Below are 24,317 nucleotides of genomic sequence, written 5' to 3' on the forward strand. Positions count from 1 at the left end.
CGTTGTGCTTCTGCTTTGTATGGTTGTACAGGTAGATCGGCCACATGCGGTTCAAGTCAACCCCTTTTGCCCGTAGTAAGTCATTGGAAGAGTAGGCGCGTTTCTCTTGCAAATCAACATCTATCCAAATATCTCACCAAAGAGTCTTTTTTTAACTCATCAAAAACTATTTCCTTTCAATAAATTATCTTGTTCGATAATTGACGTTTGCTTATTTATCCCTGAATGTTTATAAATACTCCGCACATCCATCGCGATAACCATTCGCGGCATCAATTTTGCCGCAGAGAATTTTTGTTTCAGAAATTTCAGTCACCCTTGGGAAAGGAGTGTAGACTGCATAATAATTAGTTAAATTCAGGTGCAACTTCACAATCAAGTGATACCTCTTGAAATAGTGTGTTCAAGATATGCAAATTTGAAATATCGCTGTCGAAATTTTTAGTGTAAAGTGAAGATCATCGTGCTGATGCCAAAGATCTTGATGATATAATGTAAGTCAACTGTTATTGCCTAACTTCAAAATGAGGCTGAGATGAAGAGTGACAATGGATAAAAATGAAGGGGATATTAAAATTGATGTTTGAATACGTTTCGAATGCCGTATCATTCTCATAATGTTGTTGTTTGTTATTGTTGCTGCTACGTTCGATGTTGCAAAGGGTCACTGTCTCGAAGGGAAAAAAAAGGCACTCCTCAAAAATATAAAGGATCCATCGTTATCTTATATGTATAGACTTAACTTTTTACTCTTCAAAACTTTTGTCAATTTCTCTCCTTTACAGATCTTTTCATCGTTTTCGTACTTTTCCGATTCCTTGTAATCACTAACTTATGATTTCGTTTTAATTCTTCATTCTCTGTTCAAAGATTTAAACTGATTTTGTCTCAAATGAGGCTAAAATTCCTCGGCATGAATCATCACTCTATCAAAGAAGTTCACTATCACTATCTTTCCTTCCTCTCTTTATCTTTTTTCCTTCCTCAATAACTTTCAGTTTGTGTCACAAACGATAAAATGGTACGAATAGTTGATTAACGGTTATAGTGGTATACGGTAAGTTTTGCGTAATATGCAGACCTTTATGGAAGAAGGAACAAAAATGAACGCACTGATTTTTATTCAAAACGTTTGCGGTATGCGGAAGTAAAATTGCTTTTCACTTTATGAAGATATTATTTCTTTAAACCATTGATATGACAGTGATCTTTTCTTAATTCTGGTTCATAATAAAATCTTTCTATTTTTCAATTACATCATTTTTCAAGTTTGTTTCTCACTCTTCCACCCGATTGTTTCACCAAACGCTAAATTTGTTTGGTGGAGTAGTTGCTTGATATATTAGTCAGAAGATATTTTTTGAAGGGAACCAATGATAAAGTAACATCATTTTGCTGTATACTACCAATACTATCACATCATATTCAGGTTATAAATCACAACAAAACATATCACCAATAAAAATGGTTCAGTATTTAATTTCCTGTATTGCCTTTTTGCAGATTTGTTAGAGCAGTGAGTAACGTACAATCTCTGAATTTTCATATAATGAAATGGAAAGTATTACTAACGATGACGAACATTTCCGTTGCTAATCATTTAGCTTTGCGGAAAAATTCACTTCTCTCTATCAACATTAACCTTTCAATTCTGTCTATCCACTAATTCCATCCGATCTATCCATTATAATAATGCACACATTATTGGTGCGAATTCTGGAACACCGACAGCTTTCACATGCTGGACAACTGTTTACTTTGTCCGATTATGACGTCATCACTGATTTGGTATGTTAAATTTCCATCTAATTATAGATTTAAATGGAAATTCATAGATAGTGGTGCTAAAATGAGAATGTGTAAAATGAATTACTTTGGATAATGCCAAAGCCTTAATTGATCTTTGTTTAGTGTTATTATTCATTTGAAATTCTATAAATATCCATGTTATGTTTTATTTGCATTGTTTTGGCATTGGTTTTTTTTTTTTTTTTGATGATTAACTGCGATGTTCTTCATGAGAGCTATAAATAGTGCTGTTAGACCTGATTAGGTTGGTACCATCTTTTCACAATTAATTTTTGCACCCGTTGTTTGTTTTTAGTTACTTCAGTTCACTTCAAGTACGGTCCCACTGCATTGATCTGCTTTTTTAATATAAGATACAAAAAGTTCACAAGATTGGTGAGTGTTAGATTATGCTAACATCGTCTTTAATTGTAGCATCGAACGTTGGCGAAAATCAAATCAATCTTTAATGCGTCTGACTACTGTCGTAATGCAAACGACCAGAGTGTCGTCGAGATCGTCTTGGCCCGTATCACTGCTGCAATCCGGTTATTTGTTTTATTCTATTCCTTTTTTTGTCCTAGTTTCTCAGTAATTTAACGTGTTTTGTATCGAACTTTATCTTGCTTTTTACATTTTTTCTGAGCTTGGTAACTTTGCAAAATCTAGGACTTTCAACACATGTTACAATACGTATTTGATACGAAACGAGGCATTCAACTTTTAGGATGGTTGTACTTAAATCGAATGAAGTAAATACATCAAGCTATTATAGTAATTCTTTTGAAAAAAAAGGAAGAAAAAAACAAAACAAAAAACTGCACATTATGGCTAAGATTGGTGGAAATTTGCATATCTGCGTGCAAGTTCTCTCATTGGCAATTGCGAATTGTAGTGAAATGAATAGCATCGAAACTTATGCTCCAGCGTTAGTCGATACACTTGGTAGCTGTTTGACTCATGAGATGACCGCTGCTGATTTAAGTGGTGTTATCTTGGACACGCCACATTGTAAGATTGCCTGCGAACTTCTCAATAGCCTTTTCTTGTAAGTTTTTGACCTTTTTTAGGATTATCCTTGACCGTTTCGGGCTATCTTGACCTGTTATACTTCGAAATATTTGGATTATTGCGGAACAATAGTCTTCATATGAACATGCTAGAATGTATTTTCACTTACTCTAAATATCTTCCTCTTTATTATTTTAACCTAGCTACACTTCACTATTCATTAGTGAACCACATTAGATCGTTATCACAACCCCAGTTGTGATTCACGATGATTTTGAAATTTCATGGAATTTATTTGAAAGCTAATACAATTACTGTTTCAGCATTATAATAAGAAATCGGTGATGACAGTAACAGTGCCAACAGCAATACGGGCGTTAAGTTGCGGAAGTGATGAGTTAACTCGAAATACTACCGGGTATTTATCTTTGGCCGCTATACATAATGGACGTCTTCTTGCACAATACTCCCTACAAATTATCACTAATGTACTTAGCGGTCAGTCTAAAAAACATCGTTTTAATAGCAAAAAGAATCAACTGAATTAATGAAATCAGTTAGGAAATATTAGGAAAGATAGGTATGATCACTGTGTGAATGAAGAAGAGAAACTCGATTGTTATCAGCGTTCTGTGTTATGCATCCACAGATTCTAAATTAGTAATAAGTAATGATAAAACAGTAGCAGACAGTAAAGAAAGTATTAAGGTAAACTACTAATTGCCGAATTTGAATATAAAAAAAGATCACAATTTTCGGCGCTCTTTTATGCCCATAAATAAAAATTTTGAGTTTGAAAAACCATTTCTATTAAAATTTGTTTTTAATGGTTTTCGTTCACAAACGCTAGAAATCTAATTTGCTCGAATCCTGTTATACCAGAGAGTAGTTTTAAGGAAATTCTTCTTTCTTTCTTAAATTCTTTAGCAATTGTTACATTCTTTTTTCGAGTTTTGTAAATTTAGCAAAAATACCAGAAGTGTTTAACTTAGCCTTTTATTAAACATCGAAGCATTTTTCTCATTTATATTTGCGTGTGAGTTTCATCTAAGATAAATATTGCACTTTATTTTCGATGATTTTCGTTCGTGAATTAGGAACATAATTAGAAACTTCTGTTTCCCTCGAGCTTATTTAATCTTCACAGTATTATTGATGCAAGACTATACTCTTATGCGCTTATCTGGTAGCATTTTTTATTTTTGATTAATTGCCATTTTGGAAAAGATGAAATTTCCTTTGGATTTTGTTTTTCCAACCAGTAAAATGTTTAGGCAACTTCTCATTGGTGAGGGTAATTCCGCAGCTTTATCCGGAGAATCGCGAACCGTTCCATGCTCATTTTCCGCAGATTCTCAAATTGCTTCAGAATGAACAAACGGATCAATCAGAACGTCTTTCCATTCTGCAGTTTACATCCATGGTTGCTAACGCTAATCCTGATGTAAGTCCCCCGAAATTTCTAACTAAATTTCTTTTAAATCCCCGAATGAAGACTTCTCAAGGGATTTGATTCTGTTTGGAGAAGGAATGAAACAATATAGAAATAGTATCGCAAATTGGCGAAGAATTATTGTGTAAGCTTTAGCCAAGTCATTATGGCATTTATTGCCATGTGTTAATCGGATTAAGCTGAACTATCCCAGCTACCAACGACTTATTTCCTCCTCGAGAATTCCAAGGAACAATCTGATCACTGATTTCACTGGCTTATTTTATGCTAGTATGCTTTTGGGGAAGCTGTAGGGTTTGGTGGTGAAAAATCACAGCCTAATATATCATAACATTACTGAAACGAGGCTGAACTGAATCTCTGGATATCGTGTTTGATAATGGTTGGCAGTGCATATTTTTGTGTCTCCATTAGATCTGAAGTTAAAATTGGAACTAAAATCCTTCGAATGGAAACTGAGTTTTCTAAATAGCCTAAGTGACGGTATTAATGTGCGAATGTATTTCCTTCACTTTTATTTGATGGCTTGAAGTAGTGGACCCTATAATCCATATTTTATTGTAAAACGTTTGGGCGAAATACTATGCCGAGTAGCCGCCACTACTGAGGGAGTGGAACCTGCGCAAATCAAATAAGTTATTAGGGTGATCCTTTATTGTCTTCACAAGCACTTGTAGTAAATTCATTTCATTGACTGCAACATTTACATTATAATAAATGGTTTGAGCAATTCATATTATGTTGCGCTTCTGCGTCGATAATATTGCAATTGGTTATTTTTTTTCTCTTCTCTTTGCTAATATTTGCAGTCGCATCTCAAAATTAATACAGTTTGAGACTAATGAAAACAAAAAAACTAATGCCAGATAATGCGCACAGTTTTCTAACAGATTTTCTAACATAAGCGACAACTGTTATTGTTTAATATGTAATTGTCTCGGTTTTTTTTCTTCTTATTACTTCCCAAATGTTTGAAAAAGGTTTGGAATTAAAATAATTTTAGCTAATTCTCAAACATCTGGATGATCTCGACATTTTTCTTTTTCACCCACCTACTCGCACTGCTGTCCTTCACATTTTCTTGTCGCTTATCTCACTGAATCGGACATTTGCTCTGGTTCCACACCTGGATGCACTGCGTCGAGCTGCTAAGTTAGTTCAGTTCGTTTTTCCATTGCGACTAGTTAGTTATTAATGTTCTTGAAAACGACCTGGTAGGAAATAGGATGTCATCCCTCTTCTTTTTCAAAGTTGTCAACTTCATTTTACAGCTAATGGCAGCATAGAATTGCAGAATAGAAGATGTAGTTTACAGAACAGCAGATTCGGACAACACTTTGGCAACAATGGCCAAAATAATTGGCGTCATTGGAAGGAATGATAGTAACGCGGCACATATTGCTGTGGATGATCTGATAACGATGAGTTGTCGACTTTCTGATTCTCTTCCCACAATACTCAAAGAAATTGAAAGTGTGATTTTTTCCCATTAATTAAGCAATACTGCATATCATCTAATTTGTTGTAGATGATAAGCAATAGTAATAGCTGCAAAGCAAAGTATGACAGAAGACAATACAAATGCTAAAGTATCGCTATGGCAGTACATATATTATCTGAAGAATCTGTTTAACTAACAGATAATTTCACATATGTTTTTTACTCGAAGTGAATAAAATCGATCAAAATGCCGCTTAATATATTCTTACGGGTTAGGTAAGTATTGAAGTGCCTAATGTAATGTATTTCCAAGATGACATGTAATTGATATCTTTATATTTTAATATGAGCACTAGAAGGAAGTGTTAGATGGAAGTTAACATAATATTAGATGCGTAGATGTACAATTGTTCGAAATATATTAATGTAGCAACATTTTGGGAGATGATCTGGTTATTTTCGGAAGAGACCTTCCTAATCTAGTTATTATGTTCGGAAGAGACTTTCCTAATCTAGTTATGTTCGGAAGAGATCTTCCTATTCTGGTTATGTTCGGAAGCTGTTTTCTTTTTTTTGTCTTGTTTTTCCTCATGAAATAATGCTTCCAGAATGGGTGGCTATGAATTTCGTTCGATTTGTTGTTATTGCCACGCTTCAAACTATTACAGTTTCTTTTTATGGGAATGAAAAGGGAGTGCTTCTCTATAGTGTGATCTCTCACTTAATTACAGGTGTGGCGGAATGTTTCCCAGCTGCAGTGCATCCGCATCTTGCTTTCATACGTTCCATACCAGAAACGCGTCCTTCTACATCGGCTGTTTGCTCAAGGATCCGAGCACTTAGCAGGCTTGTTATTGCTACTGTTTTCGGAATTTTTTTCTTTTATATTTTTTATCCTCAGAAAAGTTCTGCGGCTTATTTTATCTCTGAAAATTGTTTTGTAAATATTGCAATATCCTTTCTATCACGAAAGACTCAGTGGATGCAAAAACCACTTGCAGTAGTAATAATAGTAGTTGTAGTAGTAATAGTAATAGTAACACTGCTAAAACATCGATAATTATGGGGAAATGTAATACATATTTTAATGATGTTAAGCTATTCAGATGAAGAAAGTGTGTGTGACTAAGAAGACTAAAAAAGTTAATCATTTATTAAGCGACCAAATAGAGCACAGAAATGATGTGATTTGGAAATTACAGGTTCGAGGAGAATTGCTTCCTCTTTAAGATTTTCCTTTAGGTAAATCAAATAACGACCCCCTAAATTAAATTAAAACGACCCCCCTAATCTGAAATACTTAATAGACGATGAAGAGGCGAGACGCTATTTAATACATTTGAAAATGCTCTTTCATTTCCATTTGCCCATCTTTTCCTGTGCCTGTACATATATTTATTCTTCGGGAAATACTGTACTGACTCTTAGTTTCTGAACCAGAGGTGATCAATCAAATCCTAAAATTTAATCCAGAATATTTAATGGTGGTACGAGATCTTTTTGTGTTAGGAAGCTATGAAAGGATTAATTAGCAGCTACAGTAAGAAACCGATCAAAAACTGGTTTGAAGAATACCTTATTATGCATCACATTGTTGAATCCGAAAAGAAGAACTGATTCAGAAATGGTTATTTGTACCAGGCAGAATGTCATGAAGATGCCACCATGGTCAATGTTATCGGTAGTATGGGTGTGCAGCACTCTGATGATTCTCTTGTCTCTAAGTTATCCTTCAAGATTGACGCTCCGATCATTTCAAGGTAATTCATTTTCTTTCCCGGCGCCACCTATACGGTATTTCATCGTCATCTCTACGTTTTCCTCTTTTATTACCTTCGATTTTTGTTGCAACTTGTATTAGAATTATAATTTTTCGAAATTGAAGTTTTCCGGAGAAAATAACTTGGTGAAATGAGGGATATGAAAGTATAAACGCGTAATTTATTTATCATATATGAGTCAGAGATGACTTGTGCTTTTGATTCAAACGAAGAAGTATTGTTTACATGTGTTACACATTTTTCATGTATGACTTGGATAGTTAAATCTTGAATCTTTCACTTCGGTTTCCTTTATTCAGAAAATTCCGAAAATATTATGTGAAATTCGGTAAGTTTCTTGATGTTTGAATGTTTCAGCGGTGTTCGCACAACGGTAAATATCAGTGATTCGGCAGAGCTTTCGGCACAAGAACTCGATAAGAATACTGAGAATTTGGCAAACGCGTACATGTGTAGCAGGTTACGATCCAGCTGCTCCCTTATTAATCAAACCAGTCGATCGTACGGTAGCTTGAATCCATACATGTTGGTATTCGCTTTTATTTCTTGAAATCCAGAATTTGCATATTTACTTTTGAAATGGTACAAGATGAAGACTACAAACCGGACAAAAAACAGCTCTCATTTGTGTTGGTGGAATTGATTTGGTTTGTTTGTAGTAAAGATAAAAGGACAAAAAATTTCTATTTGTTTGATACGATTAGGATCAGTCAACACCGCAAATGTAGTTGCATTGCTATAAATATCGTCCCAGTTGTTCACTTCATTCCAATACAATTTCTTGCATCTATTATTCTGCAAAAGAATGATACTTAAGTATTTTAAACTCTTATCTTAAAGTAGATGAGCATGATTTTCAGTTCTTCATATCATTTTCACATGAATAGATTATAAATCCAACGCACTGAATTTTATAAAATAATTCAGTAACGAAAAAATTTTATAGTGAAAATATAGCAGTTGCTGAAACAACATCCCGTGATTCCCCGTTATCCATAATATCATCTCAGAGCAATCGACATTGCAATGGTGTTGCTTTTGTACCGATATGTCCGCCACCATCTTATCAATCTCCAAAAGGACAAACAGTGCAGCAGAAGGCCCCTTCGCCGTTATTACCAACTGCCGTACAGGTTGCAGTTTTGAATAGAATATTCAAACTTCATATCAGTTAATAATGAGCGGAGATCGTCAAAACGGTCTTTCAGGAGTGTAAAGTACATCACTGCGCCTGGTGAAATGTCGGCAACCACAACTGTCTCTTTCATTGCAGTGACCTTGAAAACCACTTAGGCGTACTTCATGCAAATATTATTTTGTTTGCCATCAAAATATTGCAGATGGGTAAGGATGGCCGGGTACGTCCACTTGCAATGCACCAGCGCCGAACGAATGCTGCGCAATGGATGCCATTACTGGTAGGGCGACCTGCTACCACGATAACAACACCAGCTCCGGCGACAATTTTAGCCGCTAGTGCTCCCAGGACTACAAAATCAGTTACTGAAACCACTTTTCCCGTAAATAGTGGCTCAGTTAATTCTAAATCAGCTGTCGGAAATTCTGCTCCTGTGATACCACCACATTCTGTGCTGGAGGATTTTTTATCAACCAGCCACGCTGGGACAGCGACAAACACTACCGCAACAAGTGATGCCGTATCAACGGATATAGCTATTGCATACGGACGAGAACAGACACAAACCTCGGTTGGGTTTTTTATTTTTATGATTCCAATCGAAAACCGAAATCGTTGAGTAAATTCATTTAAAGTCAGCATGCTTCAAGAGGTAAATACTGTCGGACAGTGCAGCTTGTCAGCTTAAATGGTGGATAAATAATAAGGAGCTATATAAACCATAAAATAAAAATGAACATTTTACTGGTACTTATCTCTTTTTATATATTTTGTACATGGAAAAATTCAGCTTTCAAATATATCAAGTTGACATTCAGTACTAGATATAATTTCAAAAATAGGATTAAAGAAAACACATTCATAGGATACGATAGATCGTGGAGACGTGGTGTTACAATTTGTTGATCATCGCCGAAGTAAAATACAAAATTATATTCATAATATCAGTAAAACATATCCAATACCAGTGCTTTGTATCGGAGAGGGTAATAAAGGTACATGGCATTTCATCCTTCTTTTTTTACTGCATTCTAATTCTTGCTTTCAATAGCTTATTTCTCGAAACCATAAAAGCTGTCATCTTTCCAGGAGTGAAACATCGAATGCGGATTTATTTCCGGTGTGAAGTAACCGATGACCACTGTATATATGATTCAAACCAACTTTTCAGTTTTAAAACACATTGTGCTCCTATATGGCTTCATCTCATGTTCTTGCAGGTAATCTCTACACTGCTGTGAATGGCTTCTTTATTTTTTGGATTACTTTCTTTTTTGGTATTTGCATTAATTCCATTAAAACCCTCCCTGAACCTGATTTATTAATGAATTTACATTGAGCAACTGAAGTTCAAGGTGGCTTGAATTTTTGGTATGCTGCCGTCTTTCGCAAAAAGAGTTTGCAGAAATCTAGAGATTGTCTCGAGAGTTGAAAAAATTTTGACCTTTCGGAATTAAAATATTTAAAATTCCATCGGCATGGTATTCTACTCCTGATATAACTGTAAATCTCATTGATAATGTATTATAAAGGAAAAAATCGATGTATTAGTGATAGAAATATGATATTTGATTCAGATGGAAGCAGCAAGCATCATAACAACCGGTCAGGTAGTTGCCCAATGTTCTGAAATGTATCAGACATTGTCCAATTGTTGGAGCTCTCTTCCTTCTGCGCAGACTCGGAATCGTCCTTTTCTAGAGCTTGTAACTTCTGCATTTCCGGCTCACAAGATTTGTTTTTCGAGTGTTTTTAATGTTTAAAGTACTGTTTCATAATTCAGGTTCTATTGCTTTTCTCAGTTCGTTTGGTTTTTGCACCCCTTGTTCAAACAGTCATGTAATACCTCTTGAATAATTCTGGAGATCTATTATGCTGTCCTTTTTTTCCAGGAACAACAACAAATTTTAAAAGAACTTCTCGATGCCCGTTATTTTGATTCATTTTCCTACAATACGGCACTGCAGAAATGGTCCTGCTTTAGCTGTAGCCATCCAGAACGCGTTAGGTTATTACTTTCCTTCGGTTTTACGTTATTCTAAAATGCAAATTAATTGCACTATAATTCCTAATTAAAACTAATAGTTTTGCTTCATAACTCTGAAATAAAATGATGACATCGCATACTTGACAATTTTCTTCGGAAATTCTTTAGAGTGCTGGAAAAACATCATGTTCTTACCCTATTATTTTGCTTCAAATATGGCTAATTGATGGAAGATCTGGTATAGATCTTCTTTAATCTTTTTTTTCACGCGTTTGACCTATCTGTAGGACGATTTTACGGTCGGATTCACCACATTTGCCAGTTCTTGAAGGCCAGCTGAAAGAGAAACGAGGACGATGGAAATTCTTGAAACGCTGGCATACTAAATACTTCACATTATCCGGTTCAGCACTAATTTGTCGGGAAGAAACTTCAAATGTACGTTAAGTCTTATGCCATGATACTTTAAAGATAACGTGAAAGCCTAATTTCTGACGTAATCAATTTCAGGCCATTATGATGTCACAAATTCAAAACATTTATTACTTATGCAAACTTTAGGCGGCAGACGACAAAATTATCTCTCCAGCCCTTGATTTACGGAAGATACGCTCTGTGAAATCACTGGGTAAAGGAAGGAAGAGCCGCAAATCACTACCGAAAGCATTCGAGATATTCACTGATGATGATATTTCCTACATCTTAAAGGTAATTAGTAGGCTAACGGAAAAAGAGTCAAGAATTAGTTACATCGTCTTTGCAATCAGTACGTACACGAGTAACCAAATAGCGTATACACATTTTATTACGATAATTTAAAAAAAAAAAAAAAGACAAACAGATGGTTCACTACAAATGATAGAGCTGCGATAATAACCTTAATTGCACATGTTAAATGATTTAAAATAATTGCTTATTCATCCATATTGCTGTCAAGTAAAAGCATCCATGATTTCAAAATGATTCTGATATACCAGTAAATTAGATTCCTCTCCTAACTTACAAAACAAATACTACCTGTGAACAATGTCTTCAATTTGCTCATTTTCATTAGCATTACACTGATGTTAATGATAGCAAGTCTAAGCACTTCAAAGACTAGCTTTAACAAGGACCTAATATTTGTTTTTGTGAATTTTTTTGTGGATTTTAAAAACTATTTTGGAGCTTTTTTTTTCTCAAAACTCTACGATTCTTTGCATAAGAAATCATATGATTAACGAAACGATAAGCTGAAATTGCTAATCAAGAATATGATCAAATCAAATGGAAATTATAGGCTAATGATCAAAGCAAAGCTGAAGAATGGGTGCAGTGCTTACAAATAGCTATAGCTCAAGCACACAAGGGACGATGAGTGAGAGCAAAAATTATCATATAATTCGGCTGTTTTGCTTATCACGGTGGAAAGTATTATTTGCGAGGTACGATACGGCAATCAGAAGTTTCGGATCGGGGCAAGAGTTGGTAGTTATTATGCTTAGAAGCGCCCTCAAATTGGATGATATTTCATCGAATTTGTGAAGAACAAATTTTTTGTATAGCTCTGTAATATTTGTATTTCTACCCGTTGTTTTTCTTGTCACTTGTGATTAATTTTAAATGACGGCTGCCGATATACTTGAAGAAGTTTCGTTTCATATCATCTTTTTTCCAGGGTGGGTCAACTAAAAGAAGGCATGAAAATTATCATAATATTTCATCACTCTTGCCAAGACTGGTTGAAAGTAACCAAGTTGTGGAAAAATATAGTGTTATAAGAAATTGGTATCTATTTTAAAACAAAAAAAGACACTCATAGGACGGAAATTTTCAATTCTGCATCAACTGCAAGCGTAACAGTTATATCTTCTGATATTGCCATGGCTTTTGGGCAGGTTGTAGCAGTGATATCAAATATTGCCTTTCTTCTTGGATATCGAATACGGGATATAACACTGTATAATACCGGTATTACGACTAAACCATGTATAAAACCAATTATTACGACCAGTGCCATCGTTTTCACGAAAACCTGAATAATGTAAGAAACAGTTTAATTTACACTCTATTAAAAGATCATTCTTGACAAACCGAAAGAATGTAAAATTTGCTATACTAGAAAATAAATGAATGACTGATAATAAAACGATATTGGTAATATAACATGCTCAAATACTAAAGCTTTGAAAATTCGCAAATATGTCAGAAGCGCCTAAAAGTCCCTTATGTCTCAAGGTACATTGAGACGATACAACAAGACAGGGATGCCTTATAAGGGAATATAGTTTAAACAAACATGGGCCATATGAAGATCGCTAAACTGAAGACTGAGCACGCAAAGTAATGTTGAGCATGCAGCCTGCAGTACTGGAAATCCGATTGCTCCAAAGCAGTGCTGAAGGGAAGCTTCGATTGTGTCCTCATCTAGAAATGATCGTAATTCTTCGATAAAAGTGGATAAATAACATAGCGTTATTGTTTAGAAAAGCTAACACATTTGAACAGAACAAATTGGAATTAAACAAATGAAATGAAAGGGAAGTGTATAAATTGGATGATTTCTGGCATAAAAAATTCAAGTTTGAATCGCTAATTCATTTCTGGTTGATTTTTGAATCTTCAGTTTATTGAAAAAACAAAAAAGCAAACTTCGGTAGCTCAAACATAACTGTCGTCGAGACGGTGTATGATAGTGGACAATAGAAATGATGAAATGACTAATAAAAATTCACAATCAAAATTTTCTGATGGAATAGTTACAAACCAGCTCGAAAGAAGTGATAAGTGACGTGAGCTGGAATATCGACACTGAAGCCGATGGACATTATCAAGGCTGACATAACGATTGGATCCAAATCAACATTCCATAACGATAGCAAACCAAGTACACCTGTAATAATTTTTTCACTTTATACCATTTAAATATTTTTTTCTAGTTAATCCTAATTCCTTCAAGTTTTATCCAATTTATCTATCATTCTTCCATTACAGATATCAAAAATATTCAGATTTTGTTTTTTAAAAAGGATTTTCTTTCAACTTACCAATGAAGATACTTAAAATGGAGAATGTAGCGATGATGACTGCAGTACACTGCGGTATAAAGAGGAAGCAAACAAACATCATAAAGATCACTGTAAAGACAGATGACTGAATTGTCTGATTCATTAGTGTTTCGATTATATCCAGAAATTTCGCATCATCATCGAAAACACTTACTTCATACATTGAATACTGCAACCGGAATTAGTTCATGATGAGAACCGGATTACCGTTTAGGAAAGCAATTTATTGGTTGATAGAAAATATCTCAATAATTAGTTGAGAATTAGATTAAGCGTTGAAATGCATTAGTTAAAGTGATGAGTATCAATCGATTGTATAAGTTATGGATGCAGAATATTTTTTGTATGTTGTGAAATTTTAAATAGAGCAGCTCGCACTTATCATTAAGAGCATTTTGAAGATGACCCCTCCTTGTCCCCCCTTTATCCAGTGCTATTTGTCAGATTTGATCATCATTTCATCTCCTTCTCTTTTATTTTACATGAAAAAATGAAGTGCGAACTATTAAAGAAAACTAAAAAAAACCATTGAATTATTAACTGGAAGTGATCAGAAATTTATGGTGCAAAAACGGGAAAATATAGACGAAATTCGAGAGTTAAGTTATTCCGTACGATAAATGGCAAAAATGGTAATGGGTCACGAATAGAAAAGGTTAATTTTGAGTGATTAAATTTCAGAAAAATTATATTGTAAACTGTCCTATAAACAAAAAGAAATACCCGGTCGGCAACTTTTCGCAACTGATTCAATAGTTTTGCACGACTAGACCATTTTCCGAGATCAGAATGCGATGATATCATGAAGAAATAACTTTTCAAATACCCTGTACCACTAAAATAGAATAAACAAATTCGTAAATTTGAAAGCAAAATCTTATCAGTTAGCTAATTTATATAGCTAGTCCTTCATAAGTATTGATAATTAGCGCTAAATGTTGCCATATATAATAATGCCTTGAAGAAGCTAACTGTTTATCGAGATCGAATTGCATGAATCCCTTCCAATAATGAAACTCTGGCCATGCAAGGAAATTCTGGATCTCATACTGTTTGATGCTAATTGCTGTTAAATTCCTGTCCAGAAATTCATATGCATCATTATTACTGAAATTTCAATTACAATCGTAGTGGCGGTAATAGTGACCCTTCTATACGTCTTTTTTTTTGCATAACATATTGAAAACATCATCAGTGTGAGATAAATGCCAGAGATCAAGCAACACTGCAAGGAAAGAATAGCTTACCGACTGTTGTCAACTAAATCGTCAAATGAAACTCGTTCTGTATCAGCAATGAAATCTACATAATCTCTTAGCCAAAATTTTGTTGCTGTCTGTCCCACCGAACTCGGCAGTGCTTCGAAATCATCTACCTAAAATTACATTCCATTTCATTTTATTTTCATTTGCACAGATTGCTGAAAGTTCGGGCGTTGCGTGCATCATCAATTTTCGAGAAAAGGTCATGTCACAGTAAGAATCGTAAGCTGTCATTTTAAAGAAATAAGTGATAGGAGGAATTTCTCTACTTGCTTACACTTTTTCTTACCAAAATATCTGTCCGATTAATTGGACTCTTAATCAATTCATACGCCGAAAAGTAACCATTTCAAAATGGAGAAACATAGAAGGAATCAATAATAAAATATTGTGTACATACAATTTTGTGCAATATGCGAATGCTATTAGAATTGTTCAGATTTCCTGGCTTACCCACGAAGATAAGTGTTGGAGCATAATACGGCATAATGTATTCATCCCGTAGTTGTAAGACCTTGAAAATGTTTTTTTTTTTGAAGTATTTTGTCGTTCCAATAATTTCTATTTAAGATTATATAGAGTGAAAAAAAAGACTATAAACAAATTAGAATAGATTCTAGTGGGTATATAAACTTTTGTGACTGTCTAAAACGAGTCCTCTCATCTCTAATATAAAGTACGAACATAAAAAGATTATTTAAATATATATCATCATACCTTAACAATATCTGAATCATGCTTTATCAGTTTCTCAGGCTTCAGTTCAACACTGATAGTAAGAGCACCATATATAGACAACAACCAGTAGAAGAGTAAACCAGCAACGGTAAACAGGGAGAATGATGTGGAACACAAAATAGAGCAATATTTGTTTAGTAAACTGTAAATTGGAGAAAAAAAACATCCAAAGAACTGCAAATTGAAAAAAAGAAAAAAAGAAAAAAAACATCAGTTGCAAAAATGACAGGAATGAATCATTTGGTTCTGCACACGCCAATGAATCTGAATTCAATTAATTATGAATCAGAACTTCCGAATTACCGAAAATAGAACTTAAGCACCATCATGTGCCAAATTATTGTTGACTGTTCTTATTTATGCATGAAAAAAGCTCATCACCCAGAATTTCCTAACTGCAAGTGATAGTAAATTTAAAAAATAAACTTAATTTTTGAGCAAAGAGTTTAGATCGTCCAGATTTTTACGTTTCTTACGTTCCATTGAATGCATAGACTTTTCGATCTGTAGTTCACGACGTTCTACCACTACCATTATGGCGGCAAATAATGTTATCTAAATGTATCGTATCAGTCATATATTGTAGGATAGTCGAAAATCAAATCTCCGTACATTTCTACATTCTGTTGTTTATACAATCGCTGAGTTGAGCAGTAAAATGTTGAAAAGGAAATGAAAGTTAGTTGGAGAAGAGAGATGATGCTAGTTTATAGTTTAAGCCAAAGAAGTGGCAGTTAACTGCTACAACAGAACTAATTTACTCAAAAGAAATGGAACATAATTAATATAATGATACTGAAAATGGCTAAAATAAGGAGAAAAGGATGGTATAAGAGGGAGCTGTGAGAAATAATAGACGACAATCTCTTTTTTTCCTTTGGTCACAATTTATCGGTTGGAAGTAACAAATGCTCACATGCGAGATTATCAATGAACAAAGAGAGGAGGTAAGTTGGCTTTACATCTAAGAAAAAATGATCTTAAGAATAGTACTGAGAATTTCAACAAATCAATCAAGTGCAATATCTTTTGTTACTTTGTCTATGAAATTCAATTGTTAGATGATTTGATTGTTCTGGATGTATGTGTTAAAATTGATCAATTATAATTTGAAATGTTAATAATTTTCAGAAGTAGTGGTATTACTTTGTTATATTTAAGTGTTGGACTGAGATAGTGAAACAGCGCAGAAATATTCATTCTTATAAGAGGTAAAGTAACGATTACTCGTATTGGGTATTCATCATTTAATTTATTCATTGATTCAGTATTATTCTACTCCTGAACTAAAAATTCCCTGGTTTAATCTACATATATAATGAATATATTAAATGTCTTAGAGCTAATGAAAATGAAAATGGATCCAGATTTGCGCGAAAATGAAACCTGGTAGATGAAGTCAAGGATCATCGCTGTAGCGTTTCCGATGCAAAAAATTTGAATTTCGGGTATTGGCGAAAGCATTCCCACCCCAAATGCTAGTACATTTGTTAACGTGGTTATTGTAACCGAAGGACCTGCAAAATTTTTGTAGAAATTACTGGAGTATAGTAACTAAGAAAGTCATTCCTACTTGCAGGTCATCATTCAGTCCCATTTTGCTTCAATCATTTCAAAAGGTAGGAGCTCGATATTGTTTTTTGGAAGTTTTTGAAATTTTAAGAGACAAGTGATGTGACACTTACCAACTTCTTGCAGCATATTACACATTCTTTTGGTTAGTCTTTCCATTTCGTTATCTTTGAAAAGTTCTTTAGTTATTACTTTTCTATAATGAATAAAGTAATGTATTTATGTGTTGTTGGAAATTGCTGACAATTTTCTTAACTTTCCAAATCACTTCTATTTTATTAAATCAATTTAAGTGAAGAAACGGTACTGATGATAAGTCTGTTGCCAGTAATTCATCATCATAAAGGCGTCATCCACACCAATGGCCAGGACTAAGAGCGGTGTCACGCACAAGATAGAACCGAATCGTAAACCGCACCATAGCAGAAGACCAAGAGCTGTACTGCAGGCTAGAAGTGGCGATACACAAGCTGCTATCGCTGTTACTATCTATAACAGATGATGAAATACCGCTGATATTCATATCAGTCATTGGTTATGGCCGATAAAAAAGTTACTGCTTTCTATTTGGGAATGAATCAAAAGTTAATGATCAATTTGGATACTTGCATTTGAAAAAAAGAAAAAACTGGTTTTTATTAATTAATTCGCAGTGCTCCTCCTCTCTTAATTTTTCGTCCAAATCCTGTTAATTTACCTTGAAATAACGAAATTGAGAAAGCAGCATAGAACTAATAATTGTTGTTACAGTGGAAAATATGCACATGATGACAAATCCGATTGCAGTGAATGGTAGTAAACTCAGGCCGGCATGGACAATTTCAGCAGTTATAAATGATGATGACATTGTAACAGCACTAATTATACTTGATGTGAAGTTTCTGAAATTAACAACTTATTAATCAATTCTAATTTTAGCAATAAGTTTGAAATGAATGCTGTATCTGCAATGCTGATCATTGTTTCAACAAGTGTCCCTGCTTTCAGACATAAAATATATTGTGTACGATCGGTGTGGATTTGATATCACATCGATTTCGACATCTTATCGTTTTGTTTTTGAGTGAAACAGTTCTTCGCTTTTTTGAAAATATAAGAAAAGTTTTTAATTCCAGTTATTCATCTAATATTTATATTTATGTATTTAATGGTAAATGAAGGGAAGAGAGAAGTAAACCTGTCGTAAACGAAGAGAAAGAGAGGGTAAACTTGTTGTGAGAGATTTTCACTACTAAGACAATGCTTATGCTGAATCTCTGTATATCTGGGAATAAATTAATTTTTATTAGGTCCTCTTGCTGATAACACCATTTTCATAGGACTAATTGTAACCGACTTCCAAATCAGCTTCAACAAAGGCAGAATTTCAACTTACTTTTGTATGAAATTAGTGACTGCCATTTCGTATCGTTCAGCGTTATTATTATCAATATTACCTTGAAGTATAGCTCGGAATTGCAATAACACCAAGCGAGTATCCAGCAAAATATTCCGTTTCCCGATCTGCATCCGGTAGAAATTGACATGGGAGATGCAACTTCGCAAGTTATACTTACAGCATGTGGACTATTTGCCGATCTACAGCTCTAAATTTAAGATTCCAACAGACAAAGCATTTCAGTTGATTCGCTAGGTTATGGGTAATGCTAATGCTAGCTGCATCACTTTTGCTTTTAAACTGTTCTTAACTTGCTTGGTTAATCTCATCCCCTTTTCCCTCCCTCAATCACTGCTTTTTTCACACGACATGAAATGTCTAAGTCGGATTCTGTGGGTAATGGTTGTAATAAATGGATCAAAGGTATTTGAAATATAATGATGTCATAATAGGATGATTGTATCTTTACTGAATTTCAAAAATATAAAAAACTCACTTGTACTCCAAAGAAATTGTCATCGATACGAAATCTTTGACCGAGAATGGTGCTTACTGGATAAGCAAGATCGATTTGCGCCGAAGTTCCATTGTACTGTTCATTTATCAAAAGACCATTCTACAGTTAAAGCTGCGTAAATTTAGATTGGAATTAGAGTAATATAAAATAAAACGAAGATTAAAACATACGTAGATATTCCGTATTGGTTCATTCACTTCACAAAAACTGGTGCAGAACTGTGAAAAAACTAATGTTCTATTTATTTGTTCATCTCTTATTTCCACGTCATTGGCAATTGAATCAAGTAACTGAAATTAGCATAGGAATATATGTTTATCAAGGAGATGATATACCTGTAAGCTTATGTCATCTAATACGATAATATTGAAATATACAGAAGTTCTTAATTTACTCTTTGGTTCAATTTTAAAAGCTTGGGAAAAAAAATTTCTCTTCCAATTACTAACTTCATAAATACAAAGCAATAGCTTAATTTTACTTTGTCCAAACTTCTTGCACAGGACTTCACCGTTTTCGGTTCTAATCTATTCTCACTTTTAATATTAAGCTTTTCCATTCACTGAGCAATTTTTCAAAGTTCAAAAGGGTGAAAGTAATGAACTTCCAGGCGTAAGTCCTACTAAAACGTAATGCATGCTAAAAAAAAAAGAAAATGTTATGTCTTAATAACCTGGTGAAAAGGAACTTGTTAATTGGTTTCAATCTTTTTTATTTGAAAGTATAATTTTAATTTCTAACCTTTCACTCTTCACTTTAATTTGTAATATACCATAAAACAATCGTAGTAGCTTACCTGAACAGTTTCGTTGAGCTGAGAGACGCCTAGCATAGAACTGCCGTCCTTAGCAGTTATAAACACGAAAACTACAACCGGGTAGCCTTCATGGCCAAAAAAATCATTGTAAATCTGTAAAAAAAATAGCAATCACAGTTCGGTATTAAATTCAGGTCAAAAGATGCCAAATATGTCCCCAAAATTGTTTAGGCTTACCTGATTACTATTGAAATTAAGAGGTGATGATGCGAGGAGGGAGTATGACTCGCCCAAACAGAAAGCAATAGATGGACAGCAACTGTTTTTTAGGCTTTACCACTTAATAGGTAAACTAAGATTGTCCTGTTTTAAAATTCCTTAAAAATAGTAAACAATTACGAAAAAAATTGTCATACTTTCAATTCTTTGAGAGATCGTGCATTTTTTGGCGTAAAATCAGTCACATCATTAGTCATTTTAGTTAACAAAATAGAAGAGGAGCACATCACGGTAACAAATAAAGAGATGAAAATGAAGAAATACGGCTTAGCTGTAACATTTCTGCCAGTTAACCTGGAAACAATCAATTTAAACTACCGTACGCGACTAATAAATATTAGTGGAAGACTTGAAATCCGGAAAGAAATTTATTTCTCAAACCAAAATACTTTATGGAAATTACCTTTTGTGATGAATATGAATTAATTATAACATGATGTACTAGTATATCGTTGACACTATTGACTTTGGTAAAATTGCATAAAAATGACAGTCATATTGATAGAGTTATTATGACATAATTATTACGACTTAACAACTGGTGATTAGAATTTGAAAAAAAATCTACCTGAAAAATCGTTTGAGATACTGCACAAAAATAGTATCTTCTGAGAGTGTTTTCATATTAGCATTTCTTTTTGACAGCATCTTTTCCTGCGGTAGTACTTTTTCGCTCTAGAAAAATTTATATTTTTTTCTATTACATCAATATTTTCAGATAATTGAAAGTGAGTGAAGTCTCTGATTTAAATTTCTTAAAAATTCAACTTCAAACTATGATAAACGTCTATTTTTCTAGAATCGCAAAAATGCCAATCTAAACACGTTCTTCATTTATAAACAAGCAGTGCAGCCTTAAGCTGCTTACTGATATTTACATTAGGTCTATCCCTCTGTTAATGACCACATATCACTGCCAACTGTTCCACATCCACAACTACAAAAGTCTAAGATATCACAGTCCTGAAAAAAATGAAATGTGAAATTTATGAGTGTAAATAATGCAATTTAGGACAAAATAGATCGATGGGAAACATCTTTTATTATTTTTTTTTATCCCACTCACTACTCAAATTTAGATTGGTGCACAACATGATATGTAGACACTTAATTAGATGAAAACTGCTTCTGCTGGCGCTAAAATCTAAAACTTCTCTGATCCCTTCAGCAATTTAGACATCAACGGTACACGAGAGATATGTCGTCCTTCTAATCCCTTGGATAGCACTGATAAAATCATATAAATGGTTAAAAACCTTTTTCATATTCAATGAGAGAAAAAGAAGTTGGTAACAATGGGAGAAAAGAAAAAGAAATAATCTTCTCAAGGGCATTGAAGAGATTAGTGAAATGAGTAGTAAAATGCGCAGCATGTAAACACACAGTTTGACTTTAGTTACTTTGATTAACTGATAAAAATCAACGTGCCTTGGTGAAGTTTCTAGAATCAGCTGGAAAATCTATATTAATAGATAATAGTCTAAAATTCAATACTTTCCCTCCACTTAATCGGTTGAAATCATTGGTAGATGAATTCCATGGCTTGTTAGTCTCTCTGTTTAATTCCAAAAAGTAGTTCTCATAGAGCTGCTTGGAAACGAAAAAGATAAGGACCCAAAATAGCAGTATTATTTCCTTGTGACTGTTATCTAAGTCTGCTGCTTTCCTTATCAACGAGTTTAGTTCACTTAATTAACGAGTTTAGTCGGAAGACAACTTAAAAGAACCTAAGAAAAGGAACATAGCCAGGTAATTAACAAGCAGCAGGATAAGAAAAAATGCTTGAAACATTTATCATTGGTATGTTTCACTGAAAGAAGACAGAAAAGAAGGAATAAACGAAACCAGATGTGTATATTGCAGTGGATGGCAGTGAAGGGAAGAAGAAATCATCAAAGTGGTACATAATTGATGAATATATGTATCAATTAACTTTTCGCTTGATATAGCAGATAATGCACCCCCTATAGAGAATTGTATTTTTTTTTCATCGGAACCTTTATTGATGGATCCAATTCTCATCTCAGTGAGTGGAGAAACTAAATTTTTTATAAACACCCCTCATCATTCCTTGAACTCATCGTTGCAACTTTTTATTGTGCTGTTGAAAAAATGGACAGATAAAATAGCAGAAGGTATGTAAATTAAGCCATCGATAAAAATTATTGGAGTGCGTGTATAGGATATAAGATCAGAATTAATTAATCAACAGGTATATAGGGGAGATGACTTTAAATGTAAGTATGCATCCGTAATTGTGACATTTTTAATGCATTCTAAACAAGGACTTTGATGAAGTCAGAAAGAAGAGCAGGAAAATGGAAGAATTGGAAAATGGGATCTTCCATTTACATCGTTATTTGCCAGGTACCGGTCATTCAATTTTTGATCGACGACCAAAAAATTGCCCTAGAAGTCAGTGTTACGATATCAAGGAAACATTTAGAAATTGAAATGTGATGTGTAGCAAGTTCTTCACTGCGGGACGACATTATTTCCTTTCCAGATGATGTCATCTTAATGACGAGTGTAAAATGTAACCTCAAATTTGCATGTGCTATAGGCGTCATTTTTGTTTAACGACTAAAACTCAGCATTTTTTATTACTTTGACTTTTTCGAATCTTACCATCAAACATGATTTTTCGACGAATCTACGGGATTGTCTCTCACTGACACCATTTATGATTTCCGGCCTTCTATCTGGATGATGTCATGAATTATTAGTTTACTCTAACAAACATGATCAAAAAACGGCTCACTTCGCAATTATTTGAACTCATTATCATCCAGAGGAGATCATATCAGCAATTAATCCTCTCCAAAAACGATACAATTTATTTCTGTACCATCCCAGAATTTCACCTGTTTAACGTTATCAAATGTATCAGATCACCAGTATCTTTCAATCCGAAAAGTTAATGTGGGCGTGAATGAAAACCTTCGCTTTTTTTTCGCTTAAATATCGTTTCATTCTTTCCTTTGAATTCAGCAATCTTAGCCAAAATCGAGCTGGACACTTTGATCAATCTAAGCATGCTTTATCAATAACAATTAACATAAGGAATAGAATGGCTTAACAACCATTATGAGACACAATTTCAATGGATCCAGTTCAGTGAACTCGTTTCGATCAAGAACTATCGTTATGGCGCGAACTGGTTATCAGCTTAGACGCTTCAACGCTGCGAGGCGACGATCGAGTTGCAAAAACAAAAGCGATGGTACATCACTCTATCTAATTCTAACCGTTATTGTTCACATTTTCAGCCGAAAAAGTAACACGAATACGCATCTATTGCGATTGCTCAGTTGCTTTCTAACTGTCAATTTTTAAATAAACATGTCAAGATGAAATAATTAAAAAAAAATTTATTATTTCATTCCATGCATAGGGCACTGATACTTCGATAAGTTATAGTTTATATGTCCTATAGGGTGGAGAAATTTTGTTTCATTTCCTTCATCTGCTATAGTGGGTCTGGCATTTTATCGGAAGGCCTGTTCGATCATTCATTGTAGAGTAATCAATCTGAACAGTGAATTATGCAAGATATGAATAAACGAATAATTATATTTCTTTATAATTGTAATGATCCCCAATAAGTTAATTTGACATTGTGTATAACATGGAATAGGTTTAAAAAACATTCTCAATATATATTATTAAGTGCTTGTTACTTGTTTTTTTTTTGGCAGTGAAATCCTTTTTTGTTAATTGGCACAGAAGAACATTTTTATTTTCGGGAGAAATATTCTTAGCATACGACTGAATCAAAGTAGACAGTTAATGGGATGAATGATGACTCCTGACTGAATCGAATTAGAATTTCTCCATTTATACAATGGGAGTTTGTTTTGCATATTTAACCATCGACTTTTGTATAGCTGAAGTTTGTTTACAACAATCAGACGGTGAATGAATCAGAGGTTCTTTACAATGTGTAGACATTTGTGCGTGAAGTTTTTTACAACATGATTTAATTTCCAACACTTTTACAACATCGATATATTTCTATATGAAAAATACTTCGGTTTTTCCGACAGGTAATGGAATTATGATAACATATCTTTACAGCTGTTGTTGAATATGGGTCCTGGTCTCTTCATTCAGTGTTGTTACTATACAGCTTTGCGATTAATACGTCGTTTTAACCAACTGTCAGCTAC

The 24,317-nt window shown here is 33.9% G+C and overlaps 3 protein-coding genes across 3 annotated transcripts; 1 reads left to right on the forward strand and 2 right to left on the reverse strand.

Moving 5' to 3' along the window:
- Positions 1-1,501: 1,501 nt before the first annotated feature.
- Positions 1,502-11,955, forward strand: LOAG_16595 (hypothetical protein; the record flags this gene model as incomplete). The annotated part of the gene is made up of 19 exons (XM_020449246.1): positions 1,502-1,788; positions 2,224-2,336; positions 2,684-2,799; positions 3,157-3,297; positions 4,074-4,243; positions 5,256-5,404; positions 5,568-5,725; positions 6,424-6,538; positions 7,315-7,452; positions 7,831-7,998; positions 8,420-8,606; positions 8,814-9,182; positions 9,477-9,606; positions 9,701-9,831; positions 10,189-10,359; positions 10,504-10,619; positions 10,886-11,036; positions 11,160-11,306; positions 11,878-11,955. Exons 1-19 carry the CDS (start codon positions 1,693-1,695, stop codon positions 11,953-11,955), a joined length of 2,844 nt encoding a protein of 947 aa, XP_020307261.1. The 5' UTR covers positions 1,502-1,692.
- A 348-nt stretch (positions 11,956-12,303) lies between these two features.
- LOAG_16596 (patched family protein) lies at positions 12,304-17,355 on the reverse strand (the record flags this gene model as incomplete). Its single annotated transcript, XM_020449247.1, has 13 exons — positions 12,304-12,612; positions 12,877-13,004; positions 13,345-13,470; positions 13,625-13,814; positions 14,369-14,480; positions 14,618-14,752; positions 14,893-15,020; positions 15,308-15,421; positions 15,625-15,787; positions 15,810-15,819; positions 16,113-16,200; positions 17,032-17,162; positions 17,331-17,355. The coding sequence occupies 13 exons, from the start codon at positions 17,353-17,355 to the stop codon at positions 12,394-12,396; spliced, it is 1,569 nt and encodes a 522-aa protein (XP_020307262.1). The 3' UTR covers positions 12,304-12,393.
- Positions 17,356-17,505: 150 nt separating this feature from the next.
- LOAG_16597 (hypothetical protein) lies at positions 17,506-20,772 on the reverse strand (the record flags this gene model as incomplete). Its single annotated transcript, XM_020449248.1, has 8 exons — positions 17,506-17,706; positions 17,915-18,098; positions 18,593-18,720; positions 19,092-19,211; positions 19,283-19,402; positions 19,909-20,022; positions 20,286-20,442; positions 20,717-20,772. The coding sequence occupies 8 exons, from the start codon at positions 20,770-20,772 to the stop codon at positions 17,506-17,508; spliced, it is 1,080 nt and encodes a 359-aa protein (XP_020307263.1).
- Between the last annotated feature and the right edge of the window lie 3,545 nt (positions 20,773-24,317).

The sequence above is a fragment of the Loa loa genome (genome assembly GCF_000183805.2).
Source record: "Loa loa unplaced genomic scaffold supercont3.9, whole genome shotgun sequence".
In the NCBI taxonomy this organism is placed as follows: Eukaryota; Metazoa; Nematoda; class Chromadorea; order Rhabditida; family Onchocercidae; genus Loa; species Loa loa.